This window comes from Oryctolagus cuniculus, chromosome 6 (assembly GCF_051225735.1).
Source record: "Oryctolagus cuniculus isolate XC-2025 breed Fujian yellow rabbit chromosome 6, ASM5122573v1, whole genome shotgun sequence".
NCBI classification, from domain to species: Eukaryota; Metazoa; Chordata; class Mammalia; order Lagomorpha; family Leporidae; genus Oryctolagus; species Oryctolagus cuniculus.
In genome coordinates, this window is record NC_142872.1 from 123,052,421 (window position 1) to 123,076,607 (window position 24,187).

Consider the following 24,187-nt stretch of genomic DNA (forward strand, 5'->3'; position numbering starts at 1 on the left):
TCTTCAGATGAGCATGAGATCATGAACACATTGCTTGGGTTCTATTCCTACGGATCATCCATGTGGAACAGAATTCGGAAATTTGACTTTTCCCTATCTTTCTCCTGCCATTTCACCTGAATCTTAGAACTTAGGAATGAAAATTAATGCCTCCGTCTCTTTTCTCAAGCAGATGTTTTTGTTCTTCACCTGTGAGTTGAACTATTTTAGTGTTACCATTTTGTGACATTATTACATAAATTAAATGCTTTGCCTCAGTGTGGTTAGTGACAGCACAATCATTTGAGATGAATTTGCTCTTTTTGTTAATGACAGTGAAAATCTAAGGAGAATTAATTCTTAAAATAAGCAATTTAAAAGAAATTAATATAATCAATTGTAATTTTTTCCAATAGAATTATTTTCAAACTGATTTTAAAAAAATCAAACCAGGTTTACTAATAAACATAATAATTACTAATGAAGATTCGTTTACAAAATTATAGAAACAGTGGACTGTAGGCTTCATAGGCTCACAGTCCTCACAGCCATTCTCACCTCTAGACCCTGTCTTTAGTAGATATTCTGTGACTTCTTAGTGCTGTGATTTTCATTTTAGTCAATGTCCTTGCAAAAACCTCCATATTCCTCATAGAAATACATAACTGTTCTCTTGCTGGATACTTAACGTATGAGCTGACACCTGCTTTCAGGTATTAAGTTAAGCTTTGCAAATTTTGAAATATTCCGAAATGTGAAGTGCCTGGTGTCTTTTATAAAGAGCTAGTCAGAAGTGACTAGAAATAAAAAGAGTTTTGATTGAAGTGTGGTAATCAGGTGGGAAATTTCAAATAAATAAGTTTAAACATTGCACTTACCTTATGTACATAAAAGTAAATTATTTAGCTGGCTTCAAGTTGCATCGCTTTTCATAAACACACAAGAAATTTGATGAAATTGGAAAGACTTATTCAATGCTTACAGATACCATATTTTTCCTCTGTGTGTTCAAATTATATTTGAAGCATACTGTCTGTCTTGCAAGCAGAAACACCAGTAGGTTTTGTTTTTAGATATCTCATAAACCCAGGTATATGGAAGCATGATTTTTGAATGAGGAGGACACCAAGATTCACTCCTTAAAGAAAATCTGGAACCTGATATTCTGTATAGCAGTTTTATTTGGCATATAATTCACATACGATAAAATTTACTTCTTTCAGCTTGCAGAATTCTGTAGGTTTTACAACCATCACTATCATCACTATCTAATTTTATAACATTTCATTACTCATAAAAGAAATCTCATACCTACTAATGTTGATGTCCCATCCCCATCTCTCTCACCAATCCTGGGCAATCTAAAATTTACATTCTGTCCCTAGAGATTCACCTGTTCCACATTTATAAATATACTCTGACAATATGTGAATTTTTGTGATTGGCTTTAGGATGATGTTTCCAAGGTTCATCTGTGTTGTAGATTTTTTTTTTAATTACTGAGCATAACTTCATTATACATCTATACTACATTTTGTTTATCCATTTATCAGTTGATTCGTATTAGAATTGTTTCCTTCTCTTGACTATTATGAATGGTGCTGCTATGTGCATGTTTTTGTGTGAACATATGTTTCATTTCTCTTGATAATATAAGGGATCCTCAAATACTTAATAGAAAATGAATATTGAGAAAACTATGCATTGGTTTCAAAGATTTTTCATACCAGAGAAAACATAGTTTTAATTTCATTTGTACATGAACTCTTTGAAGTACCTGTGGATATACCAAGGAGTAGAATTGCTGGGCTAATATGGTAAGTGCATATTTAATGTTTTGAGGAACTGTCAAATTAATTTTCAAAGCAGCTATATACCACTTTACATTCCCATCAGCATTATGGAAGGGTCTAAATGTCTCTTCCTCTATTGCAATATTTTTTTTTTAAATTTCTTTTGGATGTAGTCATCCTCCTACTTGAGAAGAGGCATCTCATTGTGGTTTTGATGTACTTTTCCCTTTTGGCTGAGGGTGTTCAGCATCTTGTGCTTACAACCTGTTTATATGTCTTCCGTGGAGAAATGCCCATTTAGATTCTTTGTCTGTTTTTTTAGTTTGGTTGCCTTATTATTATTGAATTCATAGGAATTCCATATATTTTAGTTACAGGTGCCTTATCAGATATGATTTAGATAGTTATTTCAGTAAGTTTTTATTGTTTTTAATGTACAAGTCTTATACTCATTTTGTTAAATGTATTTGTAGTCTTTCATTGGTTTAGTTACTAATGTACATGGAATTCCTTAATTAATTTTAAGATTAACCTTTGCTTCTTACTGCTGTATTTTATTGATTATTGCCATTATACAATGGATTTTTGTATATTGATCTTGTTTCCTACAACATTGCTGAACTTGTTAATTAGTTATAATAGTTTTTTGTCATTTTTGATTACTTAGATTTTTTTTTACATACAAGGTTATTTCTCCTGTAGCTAGAAATAGTTTTACTTATTCATTCCCCATTTGGATTCCTTTCTTTCTTGTTTAATTTCTAGAATAGCAATGAGGAGAAGAAACATCTTTGTCTTATTCCTGATTGCATTAAAAAGCATTAAGTTTTTTTTTTCTTTTTTGACATGCAGAGTGGACAGTGAGAGAGAGAGACAGAGAGAAATGTCTTCCTTTGCCGTTGGTTCACCCTCCAATGGCCGCCGCGGCCGGCGCGCTGCGGCCGGCGCACCGCGCTGATCCGATGGCAGGAGCCAGGTACTTATCCTGGTCTCCCATGGAGTACAGGGCCCTAGTACTTGGGCTATCCTCCACTGCATTCCCTGGCCACAGCAGAGAGCTGGCCTGGAAGAGGGGCAACCGGGACAGAATCCGGCGCCCCGACCGGGACTAGAACCTGGTGTGCCGGCGCCGCAAGGCGGAGGATTAGCCTAGTGAGCCGTGGCACCGGCCTAAGCATTCAGTTTTTCACCATTAGTATGGTATTAACTGTGGGTGGATTTTTTTTTTTTTTTGCCTAGAAACCTTTTATTTAAAATATGCAGTCATCAGGTATCTCATATATGCAAATTTAGGAAAATACAGATTCTTCCCACCCTGCTCTCCTGCCTGCCTGCATTCCCACCCCTCTTCTTCCTTCCTTTCCTATTCTCATTCTTATTTTTTACAAATATCTATTTTAATTAACTTTATACTCATAAGGTTAACCCTACATTAAGTAAAGAGTTCAACAAATAGTATTAAAAATTTTTTTCCTCGACAGTCAAGACCTGGGCTGTTCAAATCAAAGTGTCAATTTCACATCTATAGATTGCCTTTTAGGTACTCTTTTAGTTACCACAGATTAGGGAGAATATATAGTATTTGTCTTTTTAGGACTGGCTTATTTCACTAAGTATAATGGTTTCCAGTTGCATCCATTTTGTTGCAAATGACAGGATTTTATTTTTTCTTTCAATGCTGAGTAGTGGGAGGTGAAATATATGTTGATTATTTCTTCCAGGACAATTTTACTTCAGGATTCTAAGTAAAACTGCTGAGTGTTCATTTTGCCTCCATCTGCCAAGCAATAATGGATGCTCCACCACTAGATCGCATGGTTCATTGTAGAAATAAATTCAAAGCCTTTTATTTTTTGAATTTAGAACTACAGTTAGAAGATCCCTTTCAGTGCTATTCCCCCAAGTGGAGCCATGGGTGCATACCTGCAGCAAAGTCTCCACTTTAAGAACTCTTAGCTGTAACTTATTAATGCAAGCTTGTCTTAAATGGTATTTAAGATAACCTATTGAGAAGTATCATACTGACCTTTCCTTGAGTTATAGTGTGAGAACAATGAGAGTTTGTTGAATCTCAGACATCACGTAAGGTAATTTGAGTAATACATCTTTAGATTGTCTCCCTACATGTTGCAAGACATTTTTTGGTCATTAATCACTCTGCCAACTCAGTGGGAAAAATTAGCACTGAAAAGATAACAATAACTAATGTTTACTAAATAATTAGTACGTGCCAAACACTTTTAAATTCTTTATATATAGTATTTTATTCCTCATGGCAATATTATAGTTTGTGCTAATATTCTCTGCTTTACAAAGGAGGAAACAGAAACAAGAAGGTAATCTAAGTTGCAGAGATTCAGATTCAGGATCTCTGTATTCCATATTCTGAGTTTGTAAGCCTTTGGTATCTGTTATTATGAAGAATAAAATTGATATTCAATGTTTAAGAAATACCCACACATATTGTACTCAGATGGCACCAACAACTTGAGCTTAGGTAGCCTCTCCAGAGGTGATGTAATTGGCAAGTAAATGAATGAAACATTTAGCATTTATTAAGTGATGACTCTGTTCCAGGATAAATGATCTACTCGAATAAATTAATTGATTCTTTAATATAACTCTATGAGATAGTTATTATTATTACCTGTATTTATATATGAAGCCCCTGCAGCAAAAAAATTTGGGTAACTTGCTTAAGGACCATTTAGGAATAAATGGTATAGTACAGATTGGAACCCAAGCAGTCCTACTTCAGAGTCTCTGTTATTAGCCAATTAACTATGCAGTTTCTTTAAGTGAACAGTCACCTGAAATACAGTCACATGGTATTGTCATATCAACAAAGCAGTGACAGTTAAGACCAGATAATTGTGTTTGTGCATGTGGAGATTGGAGTCACCACTGTAAGAGAGAAGCATTAAGCTATCACGTAGAGAGAAATGTGTTGTGGCAGATAGGAGGAGAAAGGCTGTCCTGTAAATGCAACACAAACCAAAATGAATTTGGAAATAGAAAATAACATTTTAAAGGGAAGAGTTTAACTCATAGAAATTGTTAGGCTGTGGTATGACTGTGTGATCTGGAGGATGTCGTGGTCTGGAAGGGTTTGGTGCTGTATGTACCTCGGGGGTAAAAATGGGCAGTTTGAAAGAGGAATTTTATTTTTGATGGGAACATAGTTGATTTTTTGGCTGAATGGATTAAAAAGCAGGACCCATCTATTTCCTGCCTAAAAGAAACATATCTCACCAACAAAGATGCACACAGACTGAAAGTGAAAGGATAGAAAAAGAAATTCCGCCGGCGCCGCGGCTCACTAGGCTAATCCTCCGCCTTGCGGCGCCGGCACACCAGGTTCTAGTCCCGGTCGGGGCGCCGGATTCTGTCCCGGTTGCCCCTCTTTCAGGCCAGCTCTCTGCTGTGGCCAGGGAGTGCAGTGGAGGATGGCCCAGGTGCTTGGGCCCTGCACCCCATGGGAGACCAGGAAAAGCACCTGGTTCCTGGCTCCTGCCATCGGATCAGCGCGGTGCGCCGGCCGCAGCGCGCTGGCCGCGGCGGCCATTGGAGGGTGAACCAACGGCAAAAGGAAGACCTTTCTCTCTGTCTCTCTCTCTCACTGTCCACTCCGCCTGTCAAAAAATAAAAAAATAAATAAATAAATAAATAAAAAAAGAAATTCCATGCTAATGGACACCAGAAAAAAGCAGGTGTAGCCATCATAATAACAGACAAAAATAGACTTTAACACAAAAACTGTTAAAAGAGACAGAGAAGAGCACTATGTAATGATTAAGGGATCAATTCTACAGGAAGATGTAACTATAATAAATGGATATGCACCCAATGTGCAAATGTGAAATAAGCCAGTCCCCTAAAGACAAATACCACATGTTCTTACCTGTCTAGTGTTAATAATAGAGTACCTAAAAGGTAATCTATAGATGTGAAATTAACACTTTGAGATGTGATGATTTTTGAACAATCCTAGCCTCAACTGTTGAGGAACATTTTTTTAAGTGTTTGTTGAACCCTTTACTTAGTGTAGAGTTAACCTTATGGTCATTAAGTAAAGTGAAAGTAGATCTTTGTAAAAAAAATAGAATGGGAATAAGAGAGGGAGGAGGAATAAGGGTAGGAGTGAGGGCAGGAGGAAGGTTAGGTTAGGAAGAATCACCATGTTCCTAAATTTTTATGTATGAAATGCATGACATTTGTATACTTTAAATAACAGGCTTCTAGGTTAAAAAATATTAAAAACTATCTAAGGGATGCCACAGCCAACATTTAGAGCTTACTATTGAGGTTCACTGGGTCTGTGAGGCCTCCTATTTTTTTGAAATTTGCTTATATTTATTTTTATGTTAATGTAATAGTAATACAAAGAGAACAGATTCAATGTTGGCCAGTGATGCAATTCTAAGAATGTAAAAGAAATAAATTATAAAAAATAGAATATAAGCTGGCACCGCGGCTCACTAGGCTCACTAGGCTCTGCCTTGCGGCGCTGGCACACCGGGTTCTAATCCCGGTCGGGGCGCCGGATTCTGTCCCGGTTGCCCCTCTTCCAGGCCAGCTCTCTGCTGTGGCCAGGGAATGCAGTGGAGGATGGCCCAAGTGCTTGTGCCCTGCACCCCATGGGAGACCAGGAGAAGTACCTGGCTCCTGCCATCGGATCAGCGCGGTGCGCCGGCCGCAGTGCGCCAGCTGCAGTGGCCATTGGAGGGTGAACCAACAGCAAAGGAAGACATTTCTCTCTGTCTCTCTCTCTCACTGTCTACTCTGCCTGCAAAAAAAAAAAAAAAAAAAAAAGAATATAAAAGTAATTTTAGAAAATCTTTTTTTAATAAACTTCTTAGCAGATACAGATGTTGAGTTAACAGTGGATTAATATAAATGTCAGCTGTAAGTGTATCCATTTAAAGAAGCATCTGGAGATTAGTAGGAAAATTTTGACCAGTTGGAATAGTGTCTCTTTCAGTGCCAAGATTGTATTAGTTTTCTTTCTCTTACGGCAACAAAATTATGGATGTGGGTTTATTAAGCACTTTTCCTCATGGGAGCATAGCTGTTTCCCTAGACGTTATTCTCTAGTTTTCCTGCACAGAGTTCTACCTGTGATGCAGGACCATTTATTTGGATCTCTGTGTTTAGATAGGAGAAGTCTATCAGTGGGCACAGAGCTGAGTGTATCTGGATCAGTTTCTTCCAGATTAAGAACTTTCTGGCTTGTAGCTTTCATTGACTTGAGAACTGCCTTGTCTCCTTGTACAGATGTGCTTACCTCTTGGACATGGAGGCACTATTTGTATCCTTCATAGTTCATGACAGTTTGCTAATTTAAAGGATCACCTGCATATTTTTAAAAAGAAATTTTGTGTAATGTTTTCAGTGAGATGATTGTGAAGTTGATGCTTCTAAATTTTTTGACAAAGCTAAAAATTGTATTCACATCAAAAGCAAAAAAACAAAACAAAAACAAAAACAAACCAATACTGCCCATCCCCAATTCCTGATGACCAAATATTAGTGAAAATGAAATGTCAATATACAGGGACATTTAAAAATATATATGGGTCATATTTTACTTTCAAGGTAACTGGTGGCTTCTTTTCTCAAGTCCTCACACAGGTATTCAGGAATACCAGGATGGCGTGCCCAAGATCCCAACAGCCTGTATTACAGTGGAAGATGCAGAAATGATGTCAAGACTAGCTTCTCGAGGGGTCAGAATTGTCATTCAGTTAAAGATGGATGCAAAGACTTACTGTGATACTGAGTCCTTCAACACTGTAGCTGAGATCACTGGGAGCAAGTTTCCAGAGCAGGTGAGTGACGGAGGGGGATGGGTCTTCCAATAATGGAAGTAAGTTTTGATGAAGTTTGTGTTTTTAAGAGATAGTTTACAAAGAGAGAACATGAATCTGCAGAGATGGCCCTGCGTTAAATGAGAAGCTTCATGTGTTTGTCTCCTAGGATCTGCAGGGTACCATGTCCAGGATCCCTTTCTGATGCCCAAATCCATAGCTGCTTAAGTCGCTTAGTATATAACCTTCTCATATCCTCCAAGTACTTTAAATCATGTGCAGCTTTTTTATAATCATTAATACAATGTAGATAGTTAATATACTATACTGTTTAGGGAATAATTGCAAGAAAGAGTGTCAGCACCTTTTTTGTACAGACACAATTTTCCCCAGATATTTTTGATATATGGTTATTTTGATACATGGATACAGAATGCACACATGCTTACTATGCATTTTTCCCCGTCAAAATTTTTTCTGCATTGACTGAAGAAGAGAAAGGCTAATTGAAGGGAAGAATGGGATCCATGGTGTAGAAATTAAACTTCTGAATGTTGAAAGAAGTATATGTACTTATGTGTTATATTTATTACATTTGCAGCTGGCTTCATATTTGAGATCGTACCAGTAGCTAATATTGTGCTTATTGTGTGAATTATCTATTTTATCCTGAAAGTTCAATGAAGTAGGATCTCACCTAGAGGGAAACTTACTTGCAAAAACTCACCTTGTAAATATTAAATCAAGCTTTATTTTAAACCATAGTTGACATGCAATTGCTAGTTTTTTAAAATAGTCTTAGAGGCAGATCCAATCTCTATATTAGCTAAATGTTGAATAATTTAGGCAAGTTACATATTCTCTGAATCTCAGAAAAGTTATCTGCCTAGAAAGCCATAGTATATGGGACAAAAGAATTGTTCTTAGGACTAGATTAAATAATGCATATCAGTCTAATAGCCTAGTACAGCCTTTGGTACATCCCAGGGTGCTCACTGATACAATATAAAATGTGCCAAAAAACATGTTTAGAATATTTCTGGTGAAAAATCTCCCTTAGTTATAAAAATTCTGAAAATATAAATTAAAAATAAATTTTCAGGCATTTCAGACTTTTATCTTGTTTAATGACATCAATGAGAGGAAGTAACAAGTGCATAGTGATGGAGTTTGAGGAAGGAAAAACAAGTCTTGATGTAGGACTTGTCCCATACTCAAAGTACATTTTCAGTTCAGGACCATTTTGTACCTTCCCAAATCTCCTACTTCCAGTGCATGGGCATCATCAACTGTGGGGTTGTGACCACAGGAATCATGGAAAAGAAAGACCCCCCAGTAGATCTAGGGAGGCAGAAGGCTATAGCTATGATTTCAATGCTGAGAAAACAAATAAGCCAGGACCTTCACTCCTTTAGGAAACTAGTAACAAGAAAAGAGCTGACTCACTATTCGGACTCTATTCTTAAAGTGCCTTCCTAACCAGGTATTTTCCCGAGTGAGCAGTTCCAAGATCAAGTTTTGTGATCTTCAAGTTCCTAGTCCAGAGTTTGGAGTTTAGGATTATATAGGAGGGATCTTTAAGAAGTTCATGGAAATGCATGCTATGAGAAAAACATGCATGGACTTCAAAATTTTTTTTACAACAGGATAAACTTAGGTTTAAATGTTTTTAAAGATTTATTTTATTTATTTGAAAGTCAGAGTTGCAGAGAGAGAGATATCTTCCATCCGCTGGTTCACTCCATAAATGGCCACAATGGCCAAGGCTTGGCCAGACAGGAGCCAGAAAGCAGTAGCTTCATCCGGTTTTCCCATATAGGTGTAGTGGCCCAAGGACTTGGACCATCCTTTGCAGCCTTCCCAGGCACAATAGCAGGGAACTGGATTGGAAGTGGAGTGGCCAGACCATGAACCAGTGCCCATATGGGATGCTGATGTTACAGGTGGCAGCTTAACCCTCTGTGCCACAATGACAGCCCCCTATATTCAATTTTTTTAAAATTTTGTTTATTTATTTGGCAGAGTGAAAGAGATAAGAAGAGATATAAAAAACGAGTGAGCTTCCATCTGCTGTTTAATTCCCCAGTGGCCACAATAGCCAGGTCTGGGCCAGGTCCATGCCAGGAGTAGCAATTCCATCCTGATTTTCCACATGGGTGACAGGGGTCCAAGTACTTGGTCTATATTCCACTGCTTTTTCAGGTACGTTAGCAAGAACTGGCTCAGAAGCACAAGAGCCAGGACTCAAATTAGCCCTCTGCTATGGGATGGTGGGGCCCCAAGCAGCAATTTAACTTGCCATACCACAATGCTTTTCCCAAACTTACTTTTAATTCCATTTCCCATGAACTTTTTAAAGTACCTTTGTAGTGTCAGCTTTGGGGGTGGGGCAAGTTAATTCTGCTCTCAGGGGATGGGTGGCAGGGTGAGCATGAGTTACTGGGATCTTTAACATGAAGCAGTTGGGGTATCAGGATCTGAGGCGGAAGCATTTAGATTAAAAATAAATTATTGAGAGTCAGCTCAGGTCTATTCTTTATCTCAACTCAATTTGAATGTTTTCTTTTTTAAGATCAGCTCTGTTGAGGTATGATTTATATAAAGTAAATCTACCAAATTGGAGTGTGCAATTTGATGAATTTTGAACATGTGTATTGTAATGTAACCTATACCACAATTGTAATTTAGAATTGTTTCTATATTCTCCTTATGCCTCTTTGTAGTCCATCTTCTCTTCTATCTCCCTGGCCACTGCTGGTTACTGATCTCCATTATAGACCTGCTGTTTTATCTTTTGTGGAATTTTTTTTTTTGTAGAAACTGGTAAAGATTATTTTAAAATCAAACAAGGGCTTATGACATATTTTTAAGCTATTGTGATTATTTTTTTTAACTTTTATTTAATGAATATAAATTTCCAAAGTACAGCTTATGGATTACAATGGCTTCCCCCCCATAACGTCCCTCCCACCCGCAACCCTCCCCTCTCCCACTCCCTCTCCCCTTCCATTCACATCAAGATTCATTTTCAATTCTCTTTATCTACAGAAGATCAGTTTAGCATACATTAAGTAAAGATTTCAACAGTTTGCTCCCACACAGAAACCTAAAGTGAAAAATAATAGATGATTTTTTAAATGATGATGAAATCAGATCAGACCTATTGTCATGTTTAATCCCAGTGGGGGTCAAGCTGGGAATTGCTAATTTCTTCTTTTTTTTTTTTTTACAGAAGATCAGTTTAGTATACATTAAGTAAAGATTTCAACAGTTTCCACCCCATAGAAACACAAAATGAAATATACTGTTTGAGTACTCGTTATAGCATTAAGCCTCAATGTACAGCACATTAAGGACAGAGATCCTACATGAGGAGTAAGTGCACCATGACTCCTGTTGTTGACTTTACAAATTGACACTCCTGTTTATGGCATCAGCAATCTCCCTATGCACCAGTCATGAATCTCCAAGGCTATGGAAGCCCCTTAAGTTCTCCAACTCCTATCTTGTTTAGACAAGGTCATAGTCAAAGTGGAGGTTCTCTCCTCCCTTCAGAGAAAGGCACCTCCCTCCCTGAAGACCTGTTCTTTCCACTGGGATCTCACTCACAGAGATCTTTCATTTAGGTGTTTTGTTTTGTTTTGTTTTGTTTTTTTGCCAGAGTGTCTTGGCTTTCCATGCCTGAAACACTCCCATGGGCTCTTCAGCCAGATCAGAGTGCCTTTAGGGCTGACTCTGAGGCCAGAGTGCTGTTTAGGACATCCGCCACTCCACGAGTCTGCTGAGCATCCCGCTTCCCACGTTGGATCACTCTCCCCTTTATTTATTCTATCGGTTAGTGTTAGCAGGTACTAGACTTGTTTATGTGCTCCCTTTGACTCAGTCCTTTCATTATGATCAATTGTGAACTGAAATTGATACTTGGACTAGTGAGATGGCATTGGTACATGCCACCTTGATGGAATTAAATTGGAGTCCCCTGGCATGTCTCCAACTCTACCATTTGGGGCAAGTCAGCCTGAGCATGTCCCAAATTGTACATCTCTTCCCTCTCTCATCCCCACTCTCAAGTTCAACAGTGATCACATTTCAGTTAAATTTCAACACTTAAGAATAACTGTGTATTAATTACAGAATTAAACCAGTCATATTAAGTAGAACGGACAAAAAAAACTACTAAGAGGGATAATGTATTAAGTTGTTCATTAACAGTCAGGGCTATGCTGATCAAGTCACCGTTTCTCATAGTGTCCATTTCACTTCAACAAGTTTCCTTTTTGGTGTTCAGTCAGTTGTCACCGATCAGGGAGAACATATGGTATTTCTCCCTTTGGGACTGGCTTATTTCACTCAGCATGATGTGTTCCAGATTCCTCCATTTTGTTGCAAATGACTGGATTTCGTTGTTTCTTACTGCGGTATAGTATTCTAAAGAATACATATCCCATAATTTCTTTATCCAGTCTACCATTGATGGGCATTTAGGTTGGTTCCAGGTCTTGGCTATTGTGACTTGTGCTGCAATAAACATTAGGGTGCAGACCGCTTTTTTGTTTGCCAATTTAAATTCCTTTGGGTAAATTCCAAGGAGTGGGATGGCTAGGTCGAACGGTAGGGTTATCTTCAGGTTTCTGAGGAATCTCCAGACTGACTTCCATAGTGGCTTAACCAATTTGCAGTCCCACCAACAGTGGGTTAGTGTCCCTTTTTCCCCACATCCTCGCCAGCATCTGTTGTTGGTAGATTTCTGAATGTGAGCCATTCTAACCGGGGTGAGGTGAAACCTCATTGTGGTTTGATTTGCATATCCCTGATTGCAAGTGATCTTGAACATTTTTTCATGTGTCTGTTGGCCATTTGGATTTCCTCTTTTGAAAAATGTCTATTGAGGTCCTTGGCCCATCTCTTAAGTGGGTTGTTGGTTTTGTTTTTGTGGAGTTTCTTGATCTCTTTGTAGATTCTGGTTATTAACCCTTTATCTGTTGCATAGTTTGCAAATATTTTTTCCTATTCTGTCGGTTGTCTCTTCACTCTCCTGACTGTTTCTTTTGCAGTACAGAAACTTCTCAATTTGATGCAATCCCAATAGTTGATTTTGGCTTTGACTGCCTGTGCCTCCTGGGTCTTTTCCAGAAACTCTTTGCCTGTGCCAATATCTTGAAGGGTTTCTGCAATGTTCTCTAATAACTTGATGGTGTCAGGTCGTAGATTTAGGTCTTTAATCCATGTTGAGTGGATTTTTCTGTAAGATGTAAGGTAGGGGTCTTGCTTCATGCTTCTGCACGTGGAAATCCAGTTTTCCCAGCACCATTTATTGAATAGACTGTCCTTGCTCCAGGAATTGGTTTTAGATCCTTGATCAAATATAAGTTGGCTGTAGATGTTTGGGTTGATTTCTGATGTTTCAATTCTGTTCCATTGGTCTATCCATCTGTTTCTGTACCAGTACCATGCTGTTTTGATTACAACTGCCCTGTAGTATGTCCTGAAATCTGGTATTGTGATGCCTCCGGCTTTGTTTTTGTTGTACAAGATTGCTTTAGCTATTCGAGGTCTCTTGTGCCTCCATATGAATTTCAGCATCATTTTTTCCAGATCTGAGATGAAGGTCTTTGGTATCTTGATTGGGATTGCATTGAATCTATAAATTGCTTTTGGGAGAAGGACATTTTGTTGATATTGATTCTTCCAATCCATGAGCATGGAAGATTTTTCCATTTCTTGGTATCCTCTTCTATTTCTTTCTTTAAGGTTTTGTAATTTTCATCGTAGAGTTCTTTAATGTCCTTGGTTAAGTTTAGTCCAAGGTATTTGATTGTTTTTTAGCTATTGTGAATGGGATTGATCTTAGAAGTTCCTTCTCAGCCATGGCATTGTCTGTGTATAGAAAGGCTGTTTATTTTTGTGCATTGATTTTATACCCTGCTACTTTGCCAAAATCTTCTGTGAGTTCCAATAATCTCTTAGTAGAGTTCTTTGGGTCCCCTAAATAAAGAGTCATATCATCTGCAAAGAGGGATAGTTTGAGTTCTTCCTTCCCAATTTGTATCCCTTTAATTTCTTTTTATTGCTTAATAGCTCTGGCTAGAACTTCCAGAACTATGTTAAATAGCAGTGGTGAGAGTGGGCATCCCTGCTTGGTGCCAGATCTCAGTGGAAATGCTTCCAACTTTTCCCCATTCAATAGGATGTTGGCTGTGGGTTTTTCATAGATTGCTTTGATTGTATTGAGGAATGTTCCTTCCAAACCCAGTTTGCTTAGAGTTTTCATCATGAACGGGTGTTGTATTTTATCAGATGCTTTCTCTGCGTCTATTGAGATAATCATATGGTTTTTCTTCTGCAGTCTGTTAATGTGGTGTATCACATTGATTGTCTTGCACACATTAAACCATCCCTGCATACCAGGGATAAATCCCTCTTGGTCTGGGTGGATGATCTTTCTGATGTGTTGTTGCATTCTATTGGCGAGAATTTTATTGAGGATTTTTGCATCTATGTTCATCAGGGATATTGGTCTGTAATTCTCTTTCAATGCTGCATCTTTTTCAGGCTTAGGAATTATGTGATGCTGGCTTCATAGAAAGAATTTGGGAGGACTCCCACTTTTTTGATTGTTCTGAATAGTTTGAGAAGAATTGGAGTCAGTTCTTCTTTAAATGTCTGGTAGAATTCAGCAGTGAATCCATCTGGTTCTGAGCTTTTCTTTGTTGGGAGGGCCTTTATTACTGTTTCAATTTCTGTCTCAGTTATGGGTCTGTTTAGGTTTTCGATGTCTTCCTGGTTCAATTTAGGTAGGTTGCATGTGTCCAGGAATCTATCCATTTCTGATAGGTTTCCCTGTTTGCTGGCATACAAGTCCTTGTAGTAATTTCTGATGATTCTTTTTATTTCTGTGGTGTCTGTTGTTACATTTCCTTTTTCATCTCTGATTTTATTGATTTGGGTCTTTTCTCTCTTTTTTTTAGTTAGTTGGGCCAATGGGGTGTCAATTTTGTTTATTTTTTCAAAAAACCAGCTCCTCGTTTGGCTGATTTTTTGTAATTTTTTTTTTTGATTCAATCCTGTTGATTTCTTCTCTGATTTTAATTATTTCTCTTTTCCTACTAGATTTGGGTCTGGTTTGCTGTAGGTTTTCTAGATCCTTGAGGTGAATTGAAAGCTCATCTATTTGGTGCCTTTCCAATTTCTTGATGTAGGCACCTATTGATATAAACTCTCCTCTTAACACTGCTTTTGCTGCGTCCCATAAGTTTTGGTATGTTGTGCTGTTATCCTCATTTACTTCCAGAAAATTTTTGATTTCTCTTTTGATTTCTTCTATGACCCATTGTTCATTCAGGAGCATGTTGTTCAATCTCCATGTGTTTGCGTATGCTCTAGGGATTCCTGAGTTGCTAATTTCCAACTTCATTCCTTTATGGTCTGAGAAGCTGCATGGTATGATTCTAATTCTTTTGAATTTGCTGAGACTAGCTTTATGGCCTAGTATGTGGTCAATCCTAGAGAAGGTTCCATGTACTGCTGAGAAGAATGTAAAATCTTTAGCTGTAGGATTGAAAGTTCTGTATATATCTGTTAGATCCATTTGGGCTATAGTGTCGTTTAAATCTACTGTATCCTTGTTGATCTTCTGTCCTGTTGATCTGTCTATTTCTGAGAGTGGAGTATTGAAGTCCCCCAGTACTATTGTATTGGGGTCTAAGTCTCCCTTTAAGTCCGTTTTCAAATCTTTTAGATAAACCGGTGCCCTGTAGTTAGGTGCATATACATTGATAATTGTTGTATCTTCTTGTTGTATTGATCCCTTAATCATTATATAGTGTCCCTCTTTGTCACTCTTAACAGTTTTTGTGGTAAAGTTTATGTTGTCCGATATTAAGATGGCTACGCCCGCTCTTTTTTCATTTCTGTTGGCATGGTATATCTTTTTCCAGCCTTTCACTTTCAGTCTGTATGGATCTTTGTTGGAAAGATGCGTTTCTTGTAAGCAGCAAATAGATGGGTTTTGTTCCTTAACCCAATCAGCCAATCGGTGTCTTTTAACTGGACAGTTCAGGCCATTCACGTTCAATGTGACTAATGATAAGTGGTAACTTTGCCCTGCCATTTGCCAAAGATAAGTTCTAATATATGCTTTGAATTCCCTGTGATCTTTTGCTGTGAGCTTTCCTTCCTTTACCTTCTTTCATATTGATGACCGTGTTTCTGTGTTTCTGTGTGTAACACATCTTTAAGCATCTTTTGCAGGGCTGGACGAGTGGCAACAAATTCTTTCAATTTCTGTTTGCTATGAAAAGTCTTTATTTCACCTTCATTCACAAATGATAGCTTTGCAGGATATAATATTCTGGGCTGGCATTTTTTCTCTCTTAGTACCTGGGCTATATCTCGCCATTCCCTCCTAGCTTGTAGTGTTTCTGATGAGAAGTCTTCTGTGAGTCTGATTGGAGATCCTCTGAGAGTAATCTGACGTTTCTCTCTTGCACATTTTAGGATCTTTTCTTTATGTTTCACTGTGGAGAGTTTAATTACCACGTGTCGTGGTGAGGATCTCTTTTGGTCATGTTTATTAGGGGTTCTGTGAGCTTCCTGTACTAGGATTTCTCTGTCCTTCTCCAAACCTGGGAAATTTTCTGCTAATATCTCACTAAAAAGGCCTTATAATCCTTTCTCCCTCTCCATGCCTAGAACCCGAATGTTGGGTTTTTTAATAGTATCCTGAAGATTTCTGACAATATTTTTTAGATTTCTAATTTCCTCTTCTTTTCTTTGGTCTGACTGTATCCTTTCCTGTTCTCTGTTTTCTAAGTCCGATATTCTCTCTTCTGCTTCACCCATTCTGTTTGTAAGGCTCTCTATTGTGTTTTTCATTTGATCTATTGAATTCTTCACTTCATTATGATTTCTCGTCACTATCACAGTTTCCTGTTGTAGTAGTTGTTTTGTTTCATTTTTATTCCTCCTTAATATTTCATTTTCATGAGAGAGATTTTCTATCTTGTCCATTAAGGATTTCTGTAGTTCAATAATTTGTTTTTGAGAACTTCTTAATGTTCTTATCAATTTTTTGAAATCTGTATCTTGAATTTCTTCTATGTCATCATCTTCATAATCTTGAATTAGGGTATCTTTTTCATTTGGGGGCGTCATGGTGACTTCCTTGTTTCTATTATCTCGGTTTTTGCGTTTGTTATTTGGCATATTGGAGATATTTGGTTTCTTCACTGTGGTGCTTTTTCTTGTTATACTATGACTCTAGATTAAGTGGACTGTCTGTTTTTGATGGAGCCTTAGAGGCTTGAGATGGGTGTGGCCTGAGAGCTCTGTTTGGTGTGCCAAAGGTGACACTCCCAGGTTAGGCATGGTAGATCTCTCTCTCTCTCTTTCTTTCTTTTTTTGATTCAAAAGGGAAGTAATTCCGCACAGCTGAACGAAGTTGGAGGTAGTTAGCAGGCAAATGATATACCCACAGGAGCCAGAGATCAGAAGCTCTTTCCCAAGGACCACACAGGGAATCTGTTCTGCCCTCAGAGTGGGCTCAAATTCTCCTTCAGTCTCCCACTGGGTTGCCAAAGTTACAGAATTATAGCGTCTCTGGAGAGTACTCACGTGAATTCTGTGAGTTCTCTCCCCCACCGTCTCTTTTTTCACAGTCTCAGTTCAGTAGCACCACAAATTTACTAGGTCCTAATCTCCTGTTAATTCGCCCCACCCAGAGTCAGGTTTTTCTGCTAGGCTCAGGGCCAGTGCAGACCTGAGGTCGCTCTGCTTATGACCTTTGTCCAAGATGGCGCCTGCTCTTTGTCTTGCTCGCCCTTGAGAGGTGAGTGGAGAGAGAGAAATCCGTGTCCGTATCAGTCACCTTTTTTTTTTTCCTCTCTCTCTCTCTTCCAGTTAGCCTGGTGAACTCCCCCCCCCCCGGGGGGGTCATTCCCTCTAGTCTCCTCTCTCCGCTTGCCTGCCGGTGTCTCGGGCTATTGAAGTTCGGCTCACCTCGCGTTCCAGCGCTGGTGTGTTGAGTCTGCCGCTGGTGTCCCGAACTGTGGGCCCCCACGCTCTCCCGGCAGGTCCACTGTGAATCACGCGTTCCGGAAGAGTTTCTTCTGCTGTTTCCTCCCCTACTCTTCCTTGAACCTGCAGTATCTCCACTTTTATTAAACTGTCTCTCCCCAGACTATCAGTGTGCTCCCTTCCTATTCCGCAATCTTGCCTCCTCCCCCCTTTTGTGGAATTTCATATATAAATAGAATCATATAATCTGAATTCTTTTGCCTGACTTCTTTCACTCAGAATAATGCTTTTGAGATTTATTTGGGCTGTGATATTCATTGTTCATTCCTTTATATTGCTCTGCAAATTTCATTGTATGGATATTCTACACTTTGTTTATCCCTTCAGAAGTTGGTGGACATGTGGGTGCTTTCTACTTTTTGCGTGTTATGAAGAAGCCATCTATGAACATTATTGTATTAGTCTTTTGATAGATTTGTGTTTTATTTACTTGGGGTAAATGCCTTGAATTGAAATTGTTCAATCAACCTAGATTTTTTAAGCCCCCTAGATGAAGTGCCACATTCTCTGTATTCCCATATTCTCTGGGAGTAGCTCATTCTCCAGCTGTGTGGATGGACAATTTCAGAGATCTTGACTCTCAGAATTAATTTTTAACTTCTGCCATAGTTTTGTTTAGTATTTAAAGAGTTTGGCATAAATACTTTGTTACCAAGATGTAAAAGATAGAACCATATCTAGCTATCAACAGATTACAAAACTTCAAGATATTTTTTAATCCCTCCATTTTGCCACTATCTTAAAGTCAGGTATCACATACTATTGAGTCTATTTTCAGCGTATCTTTGAAAAAGCCTGTTCTTACCTTGCCTATACTGCTGGTTACTGCCCTAATTCAGGTCTACTATTCCCCTCATAATTTTTTTCTTCTGTTCTCTGCAATGAAGCTCCAAGTCTTTGTGTATGTATGTATGTATGTATGTATTTGACAGAGAAAGGATGTCAGAGAACTCCCACGCACTAGTTCATTCCCCAAATGCACTTAACATTCCAGGCTAGGCCACATGGAAGCTAGGAGTCAGGATCTCAATCCAGGTCTCACATGTGGGTGGTATGGACACAAGTATTTGAGCTATCACCTGCTCCTTTCCAGGGTGCATATTAGCAGGAAGCTGGATCAGAAGCAGAACTGGGAGTTGAACCCTGCCACACAATGTGGGTCATGGGTGTTATAACTGCTAGGCCAAATGCCTGCCCCTCAAAGTTATCTTTTAAAGCAATGATCTTGAGATGTTTCCTTGTTCTCTGTTTCTCCTATTCCATATGCTATAAAGATTGTGATGAAAATAAATGCTAGGGTGAGTGGTCAGAGATGAGAAGTCAGAAGAAATGAAGACAAAGAGGAGGAGTGTTTGGGAGGGTTACATGGTAGGCAGTTAGAATAAGGGATATGGGTCTGTCTATAAGTGGACAGAAAAACGGTGGGAGGAAAGGGGGTAGGAAATGTAGGTTGGAGATTCAAGGCCAAATAACAGCTGTTCTTTCATAGGCCAGTGGCTCTCCTAGACTGGCAAACATTCCTAAAATCATCAACCTATTTTTTAAAAATTATCAGTAATGCTAATGATGACATAGATGTTGATTCTGCTAGTTTAAGTTGACTAAGTTATGCTCAAAGCATCCTTGCTGCTTTGCTCTGTAGCATGCTAAAAGTGATTCTACATAATAACCCTTAGCAAATTACTTGCAGTGGAAATTATCTTTGAGAAATAAGAAGGTGCATTAAGATTACTGTTCTTCTGCCACAGGTAGAGCATCCTGGGTGACTTGAGGGCAGGCAGGGGTAGGAAGGTGGGCTCGCACTGAGCAGGGCTGATTGGGATTCCCCAGTGATAATGCCAGCACAGCTGCTCACATCTCATGTGTGCATAGAACCTTAATCAAACTAAACGAGTTGCCAAACTAAGAATCCCTCAGTTTTTGCCCGCAGACCATGGACAAGGTTTGATGAACTTCAGATCTGGAAAGCTATATATGTGCTTGATGAAGTATTGGCGCATTTCAAATCCCTCTTGCATAATCCAGCCGCAAGCCTGAAGTGAATCAACCACAGACTTTAAAAAACTGCCAATAATGCAAATACTGTATTGAGTTTCAATATGTACAGGTTGCAAGGGTGTTATATACACAAACCCTACTCTGTTTCCAAAGAGCCCACAACAGCACCTTTTGATTCCTCCCTGCCTAGAATTTTCTTTCTATCCCGACCATGTCAGAAAGTGCTCCTCTGGGATGTGGGTATGTGGTGTCGGCTCACCTTGGACTTTGGAGGGAGTGCCTTTCATTGGAGGTGTGTCTAGAGTCATTGGAGTCCAGATATGTGTGTGCCATTCATTGGATTCCTCTGGCGTATCTCACAGTTGGCCTCTGAACTCCTTTCTCTCCCTGTGAACCCCTGGAACTTCTAGGTGTCTTTGAGGCTCAGCTGTATTTGAGTCTGAGCAAATGAGAATGAATTTTTTGAATTCTAAGCTGACTTTTTTTTTTTACATTCAATACTTTTTTTTATTTTTTTATTTTTTTTTAAAACTTTTATTTAATGAATATAGATTTCCAAAGTATAGATTATGGATTACAATGGCTTCCCCCCCATAACATCCCTCTCACCCGCAACCCTCCCCTTTCCCACTCCCTCTCCCCTTCCATTCACATCAAGATTCATTTTCATTTCTCTTTATATACAGAAGATCAGTTTAGCATATATTAAGTAAAGATTTCAACAGTTTGCTCCCACACAGAAACATAAAGTGAAAAATACTGTTTGAGTACTAGTTATAGCATTAAATCTCAATGTACAGCACACTAAGGACAAAGATCCTACATGAGGAATAAGTGCACAGTGACTCCTGTTGTTGACTTAACAAATTGACACTCTTGTTTATGGCATCAGTAATCACCCTAGGCTCTTGTCATGAGCTGCCAAGGCTATGGAAGCCTTTTGAGTTCGCCGATTTCACATATTTCCTTTATACAGATTGAGGGACATAGGGAGTCTTCCCGCTGTGCCTGCCCTCCCACCTACTCTCCCACCCTTCTTCCACCTCCCTCTCCTATTCTCATTCTTATTTTTTTACAAAGTTCTATTTTCAGTTTACTTTATACTCAGAAGATTAACCATATACTAAGTAAACAGTTCAACAAATAGTATGAAGGAAAACAAAACCAAACAAAACATGGGCACTAAAAGAGCAATGTTATTTCCACTACCATTTAGGAAAGAACTACTTTGCATTTGAAAATTCTTGGCATCTTCTGTGTGTACCCAGAGTAGGATGGACCCTGTTCTGACATTAACTCAGTTAATCTTTTTCCAGGCTTTAGTTTATGGTTCTGCAACACACGCACGCGTGCGCGCACACACACACACACACACACACACACACACACACGGAGAGCTGGGTTCCATCTGGCCTAACCAGAGAGAGGGCAGACTAACCTTAAACTACAGTTTAACTACACTTGTAGGAGAGACTCTCTCATCAGCAGCAATTGTTGACACTTGAGTTAGACCCGTTTCTTTTGATCATCAATGGTGTCCCAGTCTTATTCTGAGGTAGCTTAGCATGTGCAATATTTTAAAGTTTTAAGAATTCTTCTGAGGGGATTATATGGAAAAGAGAAGTGTTTTAGTTATTTTTGGGCGAGTTGATTATGTCACAATCCATTTTGATAAAGCCTTGATGAGGGAATTTTTTTTAATGTATACATACCTTTTTCCTAAAGAAGTTATTTTCGTGGATCCAAAGCACAATTGCAGTTTCATATGGCAGTATTCTTTCAAATATAATGCAGCATAATGAAGGCTAGTGGGAAACATCAAAACAAAGCTCTGAATAAGTGAATGTTTCAATTTTTCTTTCTTTCTTTTTTCTTTAGTGTGGTGTAAAATTTCTCAGCATTATCACTTGTCAGCTCTTGGGGTCAGATGATTATGTGTTGTGTGGGATGTCCTGTGCACTGTGCGATGTTTAATGATGCCGCTGGTCTTTTACCACTAGGATCACTCTCCACCCCACCTCCCAAGGTCTTGACGATTGAAAATGTCTCCAGGAATTGCTGAATGCCCCCGAAGGACAAAAGTCACCCCATACTGAGAATCACTGATGCAGAATAATAGAAAGAAGGCCGGCTGGGTATTATGAGACATTGGTTCTGATATTATTTCTGCTACAAATTAACTGGACAGTTGTCTATAGAAGGAGGGACCTTGTTAAGGAAAGTTAGATCATTGCCTGCCCTAAAATTCCATTATTTAAAGAAAGTAATTGGGACATGGGTACTGTGCACCTTATATTGGTGCAGTTGTTAAGTTGCCCCTTGGGAGCTGGTCTATCAGCGTGCTTGGTTTGAGTTGGGCTGTTCTAGCTTCCTGAGAGGCAGTAGATAAGGGCTCAATTACTCTGATCCCTGCCACACATGTGAGACACCTGGATATAGTTCCAGGTTCCCAGCTTCTGCCTGGCCAAGCTCTGGCTGTTGCATACATTTGGAAAATTAACCAGAAGATGGAAGATTTCTTTCTTTTTCAGCCTTTCAAATAAATAAAACAAATAACTTAAAGCAATTTAAAAGTCTTTGGAGATGAAATTTATCATTATACTAGTGGTACTCACTGCCTTGTTAGATAGTAACAAGACAGAGTAGGGGCCTTGTCTAAAGCTACTGCTGGAGCAGAGCATAATTCACAGGGTAGAAGTGTTGCTGTTTATAACAATTCTATGTTCAAATATAGTTAGGAACTCTCCTATTCAAAAAGTTAACCAGACTCTTTGTATGACTGTGGGTGTGCACGCGTGCATCTGCACTTCCTTGGCCTTTCATGTGCTGGTGTGAATTGGTAATCTTTAAGAGGTAGCTGGGTAGTATTCCCCAAACTTTTGATTGCAGGATATTTTTTTCAGCAAGAGTTTTTTTATTTTTATTTATTTTTATTTTTTTTTTTTTGACAGGCAGAGTTACAGTGTGAGAGAGACAGAGAGAAAGGTCTTCCTTCCATTGGTTCACCCTCCAAATGGCTGCCACGGCCGGCATACTATGCCGATCCAAAGCCAGGAGCCAGGTGCTTCCTCCTGGTCTCCCATGCAGGTGCAGGGCCCAAGCACTTGGGCCATCCTCCACTGCCTTCCTGGACCACAGCAGAGATCAGCAAGAGTTTTAACATTTTGAGAAACAATAGGGTAGAGACATGAGATTCACTGGGTAGGTTATGTTTTGATATTTTTTATTATATTGTTTTCAGTTACTCACTAATTAATTCCCCACGCAGCTAATGAGTACCTGATATGTGTCATACACTAAGGTTAATGCAATAGCCTTGGATGAGCAGTATAGCTCCGTCATAGGAACATAGAATACAAATCTTGTCTCATATATTTTGTTGGTAGGTTATTTCGCCTTTCTGGATATTAGCTTTTCCTGGAGAGGAGAGAGCTTGTGTAAAAGCAAAGGGTTGAGAAGTAGGAGACACAGTAGAGGAGCAGACCACAGTGGACTTGGCATGTCTCATGAAGGGCTGGGGCTTTGTCCTGTATATAACAGGGAGTCACTGAAAAATTTTAGTAGCAGATTTGCATTTAGTTCACTGTATGCATTCAAGTAGGCAAAGAGCACAATTCAGTAGGAATATAATAGAACTTGAACTGAGTCCACTGAAATCGTATTGGAAAATAGGAGAAGGTATCAGGAATGTTTAGAAAACAAAATTGGCAGGACTTGTCAAAGTTTGGATATAGGAGAGAAAAGGATAGAGAGAGGTACGGTTTCAATGTCTAGGGGATTTTTTTTCATTTATTCTATGAGAATTTATTGAGTCCCTATTATATCCTGGGTGGATCAAATTGCTCTTATAGCACAGAGAGAGGCATGGTAGGCTTGGGCATCCAAACAAGCAAATAGAACATACAATGGTCAGTGCTGCCATATGGAAGCTACATGGTTCTCCGGGGATTAATTTCAGGAATGAGCATACCAGTCAGGGAGGCCAAAGGTTTTCTGAAGAGGTTCAGTTTCTTCCTCCAGCAGCAGAAGTTACCTTTGCCAAAGGGTATAGGGATGGGGTATATAGTCCAGGCAGAGGAAGTGGTACATATGAAAATCTACACTGTTAGGCTTTATTAAGGAATGTGATGTGACCACCTGTAATATCCAGATCCATTTGATAATGAACCCTGTTGTCATAGAGTTATGTCACAAAACATCTTAGGAAAAAGGCATGTCCTAGTCTATGTATAAGTGTTTTTAAAAATAAATTATTGAAAAGCTCAGCAATTCTTATGGAAACTGCTTTAATGTTGATGCCATCAAGATACTTGTCAAAGGAATAAACAAAACCTGATTGACCTAGTAGACAAACCTCATTCCATACATAATTGAGTAGTTAGAGGGTGTTCACCAAATGCAGCTTTGCCTTCCATCTGAATATGTTGTCTGTGGCTTTGTAAAACCTTCCTAGTGGGGACAGCAGGTTATTCTGCCTGGGTGGGAACCTTTTTTACTAACTTAAGCAGCTGTTTAAACTTTCATAAGCAAAGTAAA

General features: G+C 38.9%; 1 protein-coding gene across 4 annotated transcripts in view; it reads left to right on the plus strand.

Annotated features, from left to right (window-relative positions):
• CPQ (carboxypeptidase Q) overlaps positions 1–24,187 on the plus strand; it is a 601,598-nt gene that overhangs the window by 268,490 nt on the left and 308,921 nt on the right. For all 4 annotated transcript variants that reach the window (XM_089336354.1, XM_051844650.3, XM_089336355.1 and 1 more), the window contains exon 4: positions 7,393–7,600. In XM_089336354.1, the coding sequence (XP_089192480.1) occupies positions 7,393–7,600 (208 nt within the window). The remainder of the gene's footprint in view (positions 1–7,392; positions 7,601–24,187) is intronic.